The sequence below is a fragment of the Lonchura striata genome, chromosome 5 (genome assembly GCF_046129695.1).
Source record: "Lonchura striata isolate bLonStr1 chromosome 5, bLonStr1.mat, whole genome shotgun sequence".
Taxonomy (NCBI): Eukaryota; Metazoa; Chordata; class Aves; order Passeriformes; family Estrildidae; genus Lonchura; species Lonchura striata.
Window position 1 is genome coordinate 21,337,493 of NC_134607.1, and position 15,033 is coordinate 21,352,525.

The 15,033-nt window shown below is 40.9% G+C and overlaps 1 protein-coding gene across 1 annotated transcript; it reads right to left on the reverse strand.

Moving 5' to 3' along the window:
* Window positions 1-1,046: 1,046 nt before the first annotated feature.
* On the reverse strand, window positions 1,047-12,171 carry BPIFC (BPI fold containing family C). The gene is given in 11 exon segments (XM_077783111.1): window positions 1,047-1,138; window positions 2,733-2,831; window positions 3,602-3,665; window positions 4,490-4,531; window positions 5,123-5,191; window positions 5,758-5,925; window positions 7,153-7,206; window positions 7,841-8,014; window positions 10,179-10,270; window positions 11,182-11,242; window positions 12,061-12,171. Coding segments are annotated over 11 exon segments (1,026 nt in total).
* Between the last annotated feature and the right edge of the window lie 2,862 nt (window positions 12,172-15,033).

Sequence of the window (15,033 nt, forward strand, 5' to 3'; positions counted from 1 at the left end):
GCGGCGGCAGCGCACAGGAGCCGCCGAGGCTCAAACCTCCTCCCTCAGCCCTGCCTCCGTCCGTCTGTGGGAAAACCCCAAGTATTTTTTAGAAGGGCCTGTGCGTGCTGACCCCCGGGGCAGAGTAGCTTTGGCCCGTGGGGTATTTAGGCGGGGCAGGCAAAAGCTGCCTGCACCCCATCGCTGATGGTTTCCTGCTAGGTGTTGGGGAGGCGAGAACCGCTCCCCGTCCAGGTTTGGCCAAAGCACAAGCACCTATGCACTGCAGGGCTGGCGTGGCCCTCTGCAGAACTGTGGTCACATTTGCATGCTAATAAAGTACCAAGAAAGGAGGAGAAAGAGAGAGGCTAGGATAATATATCCATGGGAAGTAAGAAAAGTATCTAACTTTCAATTCAGACGAAGACGTCAATTAGCTTTAGAGGACTTAGCGAGAAACACTGAAGGAGTTAAATGTATCTAACCTAGCTAAACAGCACAAAAGAAGCACAAGATTTGAAGAGTCACAGGGAGAGATGGAGAGCAGTAGTGTCATTGCCTCAGGTCCTGTTCTGCATCTTAAGATTTATGTTAAGCCACTGCAAAGATTTTAGTTCCCATTGTAACTGGGGCAGTTGTCAGTTCCACAGTTCTGGAGAGGGCTCACTCCCTACTTCATGCATGATGTGCAGAAGGGAAGTGTTTAAGCTTGTTACAGTAGAAAGATATTAGCAGCTGTATCTGCCCTAGCAGCATTTTGACAATGTACTTTTCTTAATTTTAAGAGATTATAGAATCCTTCTGGAAGCGTATAGACAAAATTGTATTTCAAAAGAGTCATTAATCTTAAAAACATCTTTGCATCAGTTAAACTATAGAATAAATAAATGTCAATCATGTGTTACATGTTCTCTTTTGGGTCTGCTTGTTACCACCATTGAACCAGCTAACCACTTAATCAGCTCTTTTTGATTCCTAGCACCCCCTCTTGCCCCCTACCAGGATGGGGGTTGTCAGAGCTCAAGTTAAACATTTCAGCAGAACTGGACAGTGTTTAGTCTTCAGAGTCACATTATTGACTTGGTTTGAAGTTCATTCTTAACAAGTGGTCTCTCTTCTCCTTTAGTGTTTGTAGTGGCATCAGTCAAAACACATATCCCTGTGGGGAGAAGGACAGTCATGGACATACTATGAATTAAAATGAACATTTTATTTTGGGGTTTCTTAATTTCAAATTGATCCTGGTGTTTAAGGTCCAAAAATCTACTGAGAAGAGCTGAGCCTTGGAAGTAACAAGTTTTATTCATCTCTGTCCTTTGAACTTTGCAAAAGAGCTCCATCTTTTCCTGGGTGCTATCCCTTTGTACCATGTTAGTGACAGAAGGGAATCTAAAGATCATACAACCTACTCAGGAAGGTTCATCTGAACCTTGAGGCAACTAGGCAGACATCACAAGGTGGGATTATTTTTTACCTAATTTGCGCCACTTAAGAATTAGCCATATAATCTAAACTTGTCCTTAAAGCTTCCCCCTCTGTCAGCACATACAGAGCAATGAGCCTGCAGAGAACAGTTCATCACAGTCATAAATCACAGAATGGGTGGGGTTGGAAGTGACCTTAAAGACCATCCAGTTCCAACCTCCCTGCCATGGGCAGAGACACCTTACACTAGATCAGGTAGCTCAAAGCACCATCCAGCCTGTCTATGAAAAGTAAGAATTGTTTTTCTTATTGACCATAGCCATCAGACTGGGACTGGAAGTGGAAACTCTAGAACTAGAGCCTAACCTCTAGCTTTTAAATGGGGATCTTAGTCATTTTGGTAGGGCATAGCAATTCTGTGTTTTCTCTCATTCCTTGTTACTGATGAGGAGACTGGTTAGAGAATGTGAGGGGGGAATGGGCACTGCAGAATCACTAAAATCCTTCATTCACTATTAGTCTGTAAGACTCTTGGCAATGGGTGCCACTGAAAGCAGTCTCCGAGCAATTATAGTTTGTAGGGAACCAGGTATGTGGGAGGCAAAGAGCAATTTAAAACCACCTTTGCATTTAATTTCCTGAGTTGTGTTTTGTGCTTAACTGCTAATAAAGATTTAGGAGTCTCTGCAAAGAAAAACTTCCAAAAAACTGAAAATATCCTTGAGAAGTTGTTAAACAAGTAGAGAAATGCAGAAGGTTTACTCATTTTCTGGGCATTAATTTGTCAGCAATGTCTTTGTACTGACTGGTTACTTAGCAACATTCTGTATGCTCACACTATGGGCTAGTTTTGGAGAAGGATGACCAGAAGGCAAAAAAGTATTTTCTGACCGCTTTCACTAGCTACTTTTGACTACTAGGTTCAGCCATTATCACCAGTTATTAATAAAATACGGGCATCCTATGTGCACAAAACTGAATTCTTCTCCCTCTCATATTCCAAGTATTCAACAAGACTGTGAGATAGCAGTAACTCTAATTTGATGTGATTGGCCAAACTTGAACAATATGTCAAACCTGTTTTTACACTGAATTGAAACTCGCAAGGCTGAAAAATCTGTACATTTGATCACATCATAGTTATATATTCAGTTCTAACTTTTCCTCTCAGAGAAATATACGTTTGTTTCTAATAGAATTTTACCATTATTAGAGATCTCATTTTTAACACATTTTTACTAGTTAAGTAGATCAAATACAGCAAATTTCTGGCACTATAGAAGGTAAATAAATACCTTGGGAAAAAAAAAAGGAAAAATAGAGATAACCTTTCATAAAGGAAAATCTCACCTGTACAATTGTAATGTGAGGTCTTGTCAAGGTAACATTGGCCAGATTGGGAAGAGGAAATCCTTTTGACAGTTTAGCTTTAAAAAAGAAACAAACAATGATGTAGGTATGCATTAGAAAGATAATAAACACTTGCCCGTCAACAACAATGTTTATCCAGAGACTTGTAGGTAATTTATAACAATTAGCCTCTTAGTTTTCACAAGCAAGCCTGGGAGGTTGCTAAGATGCTCATTTACCAATAGGAAAAAAGAATTACGAGTGCTTCTCTCTTGGCAGAGTGTTGCAGCCAAACCAAGGATTTTGTGTTCAACACATTACATACTGAGTAATTTGTCCCTAATGATCCCTGAGGGATTGTTAATACAGCTCTACCATCATTAGAACCTGTTCCCATTTGTATCCATTAGCTGAAGAAGATGATGTTCATCCCAGTATAGAGGGCTGACACAAAGCTGTATCTCCCTCCAGGGCCTCAAATAAGATTCATGAGAGGCAAAATCTCTGTTCTGGTATAATAAAAAGTAATACATTTCACATATAGTGGTCTCAAGCAGGTGTGCAGATGAGAGATTTTGTTTTTCTTCCTGATGCATCAGGACCACCTAGACTGAGATGAAGGCAGATGAATTTTTACTTTCCTAGCAATTTTTGCCATTTTTGCAGAACAGTGAGAGGGAGCACTTACACCCCTACAATCTTTGCCTTCCACTGCTTACTGGCTGATGGTCATTTTCCATTCCAAGTTAATGGGAGCTGACAACTTAATCAAAAAGTCAGCAGATGTTCCTAGAATAACCCATTCTGCTGGAAGCTTTTTAGCTGATACTTTGAAATACAGCCTTACCATTAGCCGATGGAATTACTTCAGTCTGTAAAATATAAGATAGGATGTTCTCCAGAAGCAAGACCTACCACAGACAAGAAAACTGAGTTAGCCATCATTTCCTGATGGTGGTAGAGTGTTGTTCCCTAATCCTGGGTGGAGTTAGTAGGCTCTTAGTCAACTTCCAGTTCTCTTTTGGCCTCAACGAGTCATAAACTCAAGTGAACTTTAGATCTTAAGGTTTTGGAATGATGCAAAGGAAGTGAGATGCACAATGCAAATGCATTTCATTATGGTTGGCCAACACTTTAATTTAAAACAGTCTATTTGCTTTATTTATGAGATAATTTATCACCAATAGTAAAGCAGGGCCAGAACGGTTCTAATCCTTTCTCCTCAGCTACTCAGAATGGATTGATTATACTGAGAAAGAAATTACTCTCTGTGGGGGCATGGGGGCAGGGTTTTCCCCTGCAAGGTTACAACTGCACTATTTCAGGCAACTGAGGGAAATATCTTGACTCTCTGTCCTTGCCAGAACTCTGAGCACCTTGATGAGCACCCAGGGAGTGCCCGTGCCTCAGCCATCCCTGTGACCCTTGGATGGTGCTCTGCTCTGCTGCTACAGGTCAGCTCACCTCTGCTTCACCCTGATAATTCAAGAGATCTCTGCTAACTGCAGCCAGGGCAACTACAGAATGTCTCATTTGCACAGCACTAGCTTACCCCAAAGAATTCACTTTTAAGTCCAGAATGGAGAGGTGGCTGCCAGAAGACAGGAAGAGAGCCACTTGGGAATGAAGCCAAATGATTTAGAAATAAAGATAAAATTTAGCTGCTTACTCTTTAGCCTTGATATCACTAATATTCTTGGTTTGCATTTTCTATATGCTTCAACTACCCACTTACCTCAAAAGATCCAACATTGGAGTGGGCTGGGGATAACTGGAGAACTGGAGAGAAATGAAACCAGAGGAGTCACTGAGAAAAGATAAACACAGTTATTCTAAAAACTGTACAATCACTGCTGTAGAGCTCCAGGCCTTAAGAAGCATCTGAAAAGAGATTTTTTTAAAGCATTTTCACACACTGCATACTGCTATATAAAGATGTGGTTTTCTTGGTGCATTGCTGAGCATCCATGCAAGAGTGTGCTAGAAGGGCTGCAGCCAGCAATTTGAGTGCCAGCTGGAAAGTGAAGAGGGAAACTCTCAGATGATTTATGGTCATCAAAACTGCCCTGCGTGCTTAGTTTATTTAGCTCAGAGGGGAGAGTAGATGTAAAAAGAAGGGAAGTCCTGTTAGACCACTTCCCTGCAGCAGTCCACTGGTGAGAAGTCCCATGGGGCCATTGTTCTTGTTAGAGAAAAGCTTCCTACCTCCTCTAAGCTGTACAAGTGCCACCAGATTAAGAGAAACTAATGCAGGTGAATTTGCCAGCAAAAGAAATTTATAGTTATCTGGTCATATGTCTGAACTACTAATGTTGGGATTGCTAACATTGTTTTCCAAAGGAAATGTTTTTCATCCCAGGTTGGATTACCTGTTCAAACATAGCGAGACCATCAATTTCTGATCAAATATGTTCAGAGAAATGCTGGTGTTGGCTGCCTGCAGAATAAAGAAACCATGGATTACCAGACATAAAAACCCCAGGACCCTTCCTGTGAATTAGTCACTAATACATAAATACCATCTTTCCAGTAATGCATGGAAACTGTTCTAGGTAAATGTAGGTTTCTCATTGCAAGGCTACACACAGTAAATGTCAGTAAACATCCAAATGTTTATTTGGATGGCACTGACAAGAGCTGAAATGGGGGTAATGAGATGTGATTAATCAAAGTCATGAACAAGATGCCAAGAGGCATGACTCATACTTGCAGAACTGTCATTCCAGAGAACAAAACCTTGCTTATAATTAGATCCACTTTATGTTGGGATTTTTGTCCATCTGTAAGAAAATGTTCTTTGCCGTGGAAGTGTCATATTAGGTTAGTTGAGATCATGCCTACACCTGTGACTAAGGGGAATCTGCATGTTTATGTATGAGAAATTTGGCTTTTTTTTTTTTTTTTTTTTTTTTTTTTTTTTTTATTCTTGTACAGAGTTTTAAAAGAAGGAAGGAAGAAAGAGATTTAACCCTAAGTTAAATGTCAGCTTGTTTGTGCACTTACTGTCTTCAGTATGAACAGAAACCGGGTGGTTGAGTCTGGCAGAATGGCCAACACCTCCACAGAGCCCTGAGTCTTTACTGTGAAGGAATCCCGCTGTAAGCTGATGATAGGGATTTCAGTAGACATTAGCTTCAACATCAGTGGGTAGGGTGCTGAACATTTCTCTACCTGTAAGATTCAAGGACAAAGAAAAAGATCCATTCTCATAGAACGGGTCAGAACACAGCATTTTCTCACTTTTGAAGCAATAATTTTGAAGTATTTCCTTATGATGAGATTAAGGATACCTGCTAACATAAGATTCTTTCAGGTAAGCAGGAAATAAAGGAAATAAAGGAATGCGGTGAAAAATTCCTTCCATTTGAGGAATACAAATTTTTCTATATTATTTCAAGAGAAATTAAACACTTGAAATTAAATGAACAGAGGATATAAATGGACTCTGAATGTGGTATTTAGTCACACAATAAAAGAGCTCATTCACTTTGAAATTCACCCATCTCAGGAACTGTCCTCAGAGGAACCTCACTCTGCTCATTGCCTGAAGAGTGAATACACAAATATAAAAATATATAACAAAGTTCAATATTCAAAACGGGGTGTGTGGGGGGGAAATATTCACATTAATGCTCATGGCTTTTTATGGAGAACATTATACATGACTACCCTTGGAGAATTCTTATATTTCTGAGGAAGAAACTTAATAACATCTTGGAAACAAACAAGAATGTGAAGTACTTGGAACTATTAGTCTGATTTCACCCATCCTCAGCTCATTTTTGGTTTCTCATCGTGTCTCAGAAGGCTGGTGGAAGCCATGCATGCTCATATTCTCTGTCCTGTTATATTCATCTCCTTCACCTAAAATAAATGTAAATCCTGTGCATCTGCCTTGTCTGTTCCATAGGATGTAACGTTTCCTGTCCATCTGTTAGCTCATTTCCCTGCACATAGTCCCTTCCTAGGTTTTCTGCTCATCAGTCACAGGCCAGCGGTAAAGTAAAGAGAATTATGAAGGCTTGGGGAGGAGAAAAGCAATTTTTCTTAGCTGAGACTGCTCTTAGATGTCTCTCAAAGCAGGGCTCATGACTGGAAGCTTTTTCCTGCATGGAGCTGATTTTAGGTAGGAACAGCTGTGGCTTGGGCACAGTGCCTGGAGAAAAGATTGATGTGCAAGGTTATGGGCCAAGATTGTGTTTGGTAACAGTGCAAGTCATTCAACTCATCGTGGGCTGGGAAGTGACAAGGCCCATCTGCTCTGATGTTACAAGGTGCACGTGCCCACTTCTCCAGTGCAGGAGCCCCTATAAGCCTTTGGCATACACCAGTAGTGAGGTGTCTTGACAGCCACACTGGGTGGCTTCCCTAAGACTTTGTGAAAGTAATGATACTCACTTCAGGGATGATACTGCTAAATATCTCTGTGTTTATATTAAAATAGCTGCAAGTCTGAAGGAAAAAATAAAAGACAAAACAAATGAGTTACCAGATTTGACCTTCATGGAAAGCTTTTCTCTAAATGCATTATTACAGTCATTTCAATGCATCTTTGATTTTTTTGCCTCTCAGAAATATTCTCAGTACACTTGAAGCAGCTTCCCATTAATACATGACAAAAATAAACCCTCAGAAAGCAAATTCTTAATGTCGTTATAGTTTGGGCTTCAGTCTCCAAGCCACAGATGCTGTGCTTTGACATATGCTGTGCTTACAAGGCCCCTGTAGTATTTTAATTCTAAGAAGATCCCTCAGAAAACAGCCACTGAGGCTGCAAAATTCTCCAGAGTTGATCCCTTGTCCCTGTTAGAGAAGTCTGTGCCTCAGGTCTACAAACCCCTTATCTTTTGTAACAACGTTGGCAGTATTTGGTTCTTGGCTCAGTGGAACTTGGCATGCCTGGCTGTGGCCTGTAGCATCTATATAGAGGGTAAGGGAAAGAGAATAACAATACCCTGGTATTTATAATCTACTGTCTCAGGACTCTACAGACCATCTGAGAGCTTTCTATGGCCACATACTGACATCTGGCAGGTCAAAGCCCTAACTGAGCCATTCTGACCCCATTCCTCTGTGTCCTGCTCACCTCCTCTGCAACGATCATGTTGAAGGCCCCTGCGGTGTAGTAAGCAAATGGGGACATCTGAAAGAAATACTCAGAGAGGGCAAGGTACAGCATGGAGTCACTTTGGTCTGGGATTGTGAAGGAAGCTGCCACATAGGAAGAGTCAGAATAGTTTCCAGCTGGGAAGACTATGCCCTAAAAGTTATTGTCAGAGATTAAAAAAAAAACAAAAACAAACTAGAGTAAAAATATAACTTTACCATGACTGCAGACAATGAATGCTACTTTCCTTGACTTTGCCCCAGCTATTCATTTGGTATATAAATTAATATGAAGGCTTTGTAGTAGTGCATGAAGACTTGGTGCTGTCAAGCAGGTGGTGAAGGCAAGTTCCAGCATTTGGACATCTTCACAGATGAGGCCCAAGATTTGTCTTTTGTGATACTGGTCACCTACTGAGGACAGTCTGCCACCTCAGATCACCCTCTAAATTAAGGGTCTAAATATTGCATGAAGAATGTGACTAGTGGTCCTCCTTTTTGAAAAGCCTTACTTTCTCCTTTCTTTATCTCCAGGAATTTAAATCTGAGAACTGCTGCTTAAGAACTAACCAATGCCTCAATTACAAAATTGATCTGTAAAACCAGAGGTCTTTCTTGGTCAAAATCAGCACTGTATTCTGTAATCAGAATCAAGTTGATAACTTGTGCAGATAAAAGGCACAGACCTAAAATGCCTCTGTTGTATTCTGCATTACCCACCATATTGGCCAAGCCTTGCAAATCTAATACTTCCAAATGCATCCAAATGATACAAAAAAGTAAAATTGACAGAAAGAGATGAAGACATTTAAAGGTTAAAGTTTTTTTATGTCCATTTTATTAGTTCTGTTTCTGTTTAATCTCAAATGTATTTTGTCTGTCTTTATTTTCTCATCTAGCTCTAATGTTCCTGCTGCCTTTTAAGGACTATCAAAATGCTTACAAAGTGCTGAATCACAGTTGGTGACCTCTCCATTCAATCCTCACTTGCTGGATTTGCTAGTCTTTGTATATTTCCCCACTTATATTGGACAGTAGCTCTTGGAACAGCCATGATTTTACATCTTTAGTCTGACTCAAGTCCCTGCTTAAAATCTAGCTGCTGCAATACTCAGAAGAGTTTGCCAGCAGCTGCAGAGCTGGTGTGCTAAGACTAGTGTCTACCACACAAGCAGATACTAATGTTTGTTCCTTTTGGTTTTCACCTCTCTTATTTCCCTATTGTCCATTTTTTACTACTTAATTTATAGGATCTTTGTGACAAGACTATCTTTTCATTTGGCCTTTGTACAGCACCAAGCACAAGGCAGCTTAAATTTAATTAAGGATCTCAGATACTATAATAATGACAACCACTCTCAATCAAATCACCTTTTACAGAATAACAGTGAAGTCATTTTAGAATCAGGAACTAGTCAGATTTTAGTTTCAGTACATAAAGAGATTTTTTTTTCTTAATTTTAAATAAACTTTCAAGTCCTCAGACTCAGAAACATTCCTTGGTCTCCCATGCTTTTGAAAGAGTCTTCTGCCTTCCCATTGAAGAAGCTAGGGGCTTAATACTTGCTCTGATATTAGTGCTCTTTCTTCACCTCTTTCATCTGACATCAGACAACATATCTAGTTAGTCACACGTATAGAAATATTGCTCTGACTGAACAATGAAGTCCCAGCTATTAATAACAGAGAGAAAGATGAGGTTTAATAACTTTTTCCTTCCCTTTCCCTTTCCCTTTCCCTTTCCCTTTCCTTTCCTTTCCTTTCCTTTCCTTTCCTTTCCTTTCCTTTCCTTTCCTTTCCTTTCCTTTCCTTTCCTTTCCTTTCCTTTCCTTTCCCTTTCCCTTTCCCTTTCCCTTTCCCTTTCCCTTTCCCTTTCCCTTTCCCTTTCCCTTTCCCTTTCCCTTTCCCTTTCCCTTTCCCTTTCCCTTTCCCTTTCCCTTTCCCTTTCCCTTTCCCTTTCCCTTTCCCTTTCCCTTTCCCTTTCCCTTTCCCTTTCCCTTTCCCTTTCCCTTTCCCTTTCCCTTTCCCTTTCCCTTTCCCTTTTCTTCTATCTGGTTTAGTCAACTTTAACTACTCTCTATTTTTTACAACCAACTCAACAGCAGTTTAAAGAAAAGGATGTGGCTTTTAAATAACTCATTTCACAACAGTACTGTTACAAAGTATTACCGTAACAAATGCAATAATGCTTTGAAATGTCTGTCTTCCAAGATAGTGAGCCTTTATGTTCAGAGTACAATCACAGTCATCTTATAAATGTGTCTCATAGAATAATGGACCCCACAGTAATGTAGGCAAACAGCACTACAGGCAAGTACCTTTAAGTCCAGGTCAATAAATGGTTGGAATACTGCTGACAAGCCACTTAAGGAATAGTCTACTTCAACCAAATCATCAATCTGCTTTGCAGCTGTAAGGGTGGTAGATAAGACACAGAACATTACAAAAACCACAGAAATAATTGTATGTATGCTTAAAACTAAGTCAGTTTCTGAAAGAGAATGTCACAAATTATTCCAGAGAGTAGGGGAAAACACAACCAGGGACCTCCTAATATGCATTCTGACCTAAGATTTGATATTTCTATTGAGACTTTCTGTAAAGCACCTTCTCTAATTTGTCTATTGTTTTTTCATTGTGGAAAGTAAGTTTGGTCTAACCCAAAAAAGGAGATGGCCATGTCATTGCCTCAGGGCATAAGGAGGTGTTGGGATTTCTTGTCAATAGTTTTACGAGCATCCCAAGTACCTGTAACTTGCAAGTACAGGAGGGTGCCTGATCTGCTTAAATACCTGTGTTTTGCATAAGGTATCTGACCAGCACTTGGGGTGTCTTAAATGCCTGCAAATCTAACCCAAAGTGGTTCAAGTGAGAAGGTTTTTGCAAAGGAGCTTTTTCATTTTGTCTCTGGCAAGTCTGATAAATAGGCAAGTAAAACTTAATTTCCAGGCAGGCTAGGAGAACAGGCTTCAGCTTGTAAAGTGCTGTGTGTGCAGGAAGACTTTGAGCATGGTACGGGAAAACTGCCTCAGCATCAGCACTGTGTGGCCTCAAAGTGGCATTTCTCACAACAGAAGGGCACACTGCCACATTTGCAAGTTGAGAATTGCTACCAAGTCCTTGGCTCTCAGAAACACATATTTTTTGCTCAAATAGCCCAGCCTTTATTTAACTGTGGTTCTGTATGCAAGGGAGCAGATGGAGCAGAGGGATTCATATCACTCATGGAGAAATTGCTAAGCAGCTAATGTTAAGGAAGCGGCAGAATTCCACTGATCGGAAGAGAGAAAACAGAAGGAAAAGGTACCACTAATGACTCACCATTCAGTGATCAGAGGTCTCCATCTATCAACTGGATCCAAGCTCTGCTGTTGGGACATGACTACAATAAAAGCACTCTCAAGTTATGGCCTGATTAGTGTGGCTGTATAAGCACCTCTTCCATGTCAGATCTTTCTGCTGCACGACTCACATTGCAGCATTTGTTTATCAAAACACCTAATCTGTCTTCTCTTCAGCTAACTGGATCCCCAGTGTTTCTGCTTGGTGCAGTGTAAGCATGTTGTATTCACAGCTGCAAAAAAAAGGAGGGAAGTTTCCAGAGGCAGCCTGGTGGGGGTGACAAAACCACAGCCTTTAATAGTGCAAGGACAAATATTATACTGGTCTCAGAATCGTGGAGTCATTTAGGTTGGAAAAGACCCTTAAGATCTATCCCTGGACAGAATGACAGCCATCTCAAGCTCTGTTTCCTCTCAGTGGCCCTGGGAGGCTGTCACCAGAACTACTGACCCCTTTGCCACAATGAAGCTGAAATGTCATACTATCAGTTGATATACTATAATTTCTCTCTGTGTCGCTCAGTAGATGTTTTTTCTGCCTAGCATAAAAATGACCCAAGCCCCAGGATGCTTGTATGTACACAGGCAGGGATTTATTCTGCATTGGAATGGAAAAATAACAGCATTTTCCATCCCTACTGCTGCCTTGACTGAATGTATCTGTGTCAGTATCTTGACTATGAACCTGTCACTTTTTCTGGAATCATTTCTTCCTGGAAAAATGATGACTGTGCTGATCAGACCAGAATAGGACTATTACAGGATTATTTTTCTAATTCTTCCTTTGCCACGTTCACAGCACTGACTTGTGAATGCTGTCCTCCTTACACCCCTCCCCTACACAATGTGAAAGGCTTACATTAGTGACCAAGCCCCTGTGAATGGGTTTCTTCAGATACTTGATAAAGAAGTTATCCAGGAAGTTAGAGGGAAGGAAGAAGGCAATTAATGGGTCAAGTACTATGGTCATTAAGAGGAGATCAGATATTTCTGCAGAACATGAATTTAATGGCCTCTTAGTATTATATTCTAGTACACATGGGAGCTTTTTGAAATGTAAAAACTGTCAGAGAGCCACCATTTAAAAAATTATAATTTCAACACTATGTATCTCAGCCTGGGTTAATTAATATTTATGGAAAATGGATTTCTTCATAGGACCACCATCTTATATGTACAAAATAGTCTCTGCATGAGTAACTTCCAAAACAAGTAAAAACTAACAAAAATTTGTTTGATGCCAAAACTTTGGTTCCTTTTGGGAAAAGAAATGAAATCTTGTGAAACAGAAAAGAAAGTCTCCTAAGTCTCCTAAAGACTCTGGAAAGGAGATATGATCAAGTGAAATGCGATTGAGAAAATAAAAAAGGAAAATTGGGAAATGCAGTGACCACAAGAAAATGGTCTGGGAGCAAATGATGTGCAGTGGAAAGGAGCAAAATATGCCAAAACTAATCTCAGAGATGCTGCAAGATCAGGGGGAAAATCAAGGAGGAAGAGAGAACACTGAGGGGAAAATATGAGTGAAATGGTATAGATACTGAAAAAAAAAAAAAAAAATCTTCACCAAAGTGAAATCCATCCAAAGGCATGGGATGCCATGAAGTGCAGGGCCATGGACCAAAGCTGCCAAACTGATCCCCATTGAAATCACAAGATTTTGTTTCCTTTCCTGAAAGGTAGAGGTGAGCAGGCTTCAGCAGGGTGAACCCTTGTGCATCACCAGAGTGTAACAGGGAAAGACAGATGAAAGGTAGGATCACCCCCACTCTGGAGACAGCCTGAGAGAACAGGGTTTTTTTTAGTCTGGAGAAGAACAGGCTCCAGGAAGACCTTAGAGCGCCTTCCAGGTCCTAAAGGCGGCAACCAGAAAGCTGGAGATGGAATTTTTACAGGGTTTGTAGTGATAAGACAAACAGGAATGTATCTTCAGATTGACAGAGGGGAGGTTCAGATTAAACATTAAGTAGGAATTCTTCACTGTAAGGATGGTGACGCTCTGGAACCGGTTTCCCAGAGAAGCTGTGGGTGTCTCATCCCTGAAGTGTTCAAGGCCAGGTTGGATGAGCCTTTGGGCACTCTATTCTAGTGAAAGGTGCCCCTGCCCATGATAGGGGAGCTGGAACAAGATGATATTTAGGGTCTCTTCCAACACAAACCATTCTATAATACTATCAGATTTTAATAATGAATTTCAGTTTTTATGTTTGGAAAGAGGCTGAGGACAACCCCTTTTTCTGGGGGAGGTTTGGACCTGGTGACCACCTAGTGTGCCCACCACAACTATTTGATTCCAGTGATTTGTCACAGCACTTCAAATCCATTTTCTAAGCTTGATTAGCAGCAGCATGTTTTATTTTGTGTAGAATGTGATACACAAGCACCATCTAGAGGTTATAAAGGAGATGATGAAGACTATAGCTGACTACAGCAATAGCTGACAGCTGTATTATAGGAGGAAAAAAAATTTAAGGTTCCCCATGACTCAAATACTGCTGCTGAAGTGGCATTAACCCTTAGGGTTAATAGTTATAACAATTATTCTCACTTTTGTTGCCTCTGGGATTTGCATATTTTTGCCTGGCTCTTCTTGCTTTCCTTTCCCTCTCCCCATTTCGTGATGATAGCGAGAGGATGAAGGGGAATAAAGAAGAACCAATTAAACCAGAAAAATGCATCACCTGAATTTCAAAGAAGAGACTGAAAATTCCATGCAGTCAGGACTGTTCTTTAAATGGGGAAATCTTTAGAAGAAAATAACTGCTGATTACCCAGCAGCTTCAGGTATGTTTCTGATATAGAGCATTAGAGAGAAATAAGAGGACTCTCTTGTACTGCATCACTTGGCTGATGAGGATTAAACCTGCTTCACTGTACTTACTGTAGGCCCTGCAGCATAAAAACAAATCATTTTCATTCAGAGAGCTTGTTTTCTCATATTCTATATGTATGGGTTCCTATCCACCCTATTACTGTGACAATGGAGTGACTATCAATAGGAACACCATTGGGAGCTATGAAAGTTCCTAAATGTTTGTCTCTAAGATTATTGTTTTAAAGGTTGCAATTTTTAATCTGAGTGTTTGGGGAGGGAAGGGTTGCCACAAGAAGCCTGGCAGTTTCCCTATTGGGAAACACATCTAAAATTAGCTCTGATACTGCTTGGTTGTTTTATAAAAGCCATGAAATTGTTGGTGCCTGAGGAGGAGAAAGATGACATCCTGCAGAAGTAATGCCTGAGTAATTCATGAGTTGGGCTGATCCAGAATGATGGTTCAGCACTGGGAAGGAAGCTGGGAAGGATAGCTGGATTTTGCAGGATGACCCAGGTCTTTCTGACACCTCACACTGAACTGGCCAGGGCTGGAGCCAGCTTGTAATGTTGGGGAAAGCTCAGTACCTCTCCAGATCCCAGCTTCAGACAGGAAAGCAATTCCCTTCCTCTTGAAATACTACTACTGCTACTGCAAGCTTCTTCCCCTGGGAAACCACCCTCATCCTAATGAGGAGGGGGCAGTTCCTGGGAAGGAGAACAGGAGCCCAGAAGGTGCACGGGTCCTTTCCTCCCTTCCTGAGCTGTTAGTCATTTGTTCCCCAGTATCCATGTACAGAGAAAGGACAGAGGAGCAAGAGAGAGGAGGGATGATGCAAAGCAAAGCAGCTCTGGGTTACTCACAATTGCTGAGTGTGGGCACAGTGAAAGAGAAGCCTATCCTGCCTGAAACTCCATGCTGTGAATGGCAGCTGGATGCTCCTTATCAGGAGCTAGAATGAGCTGCTGCAGCAAAAGCTGAAATCACTCACTTGCAAAATGTGAGTTGGTGACTTCTTT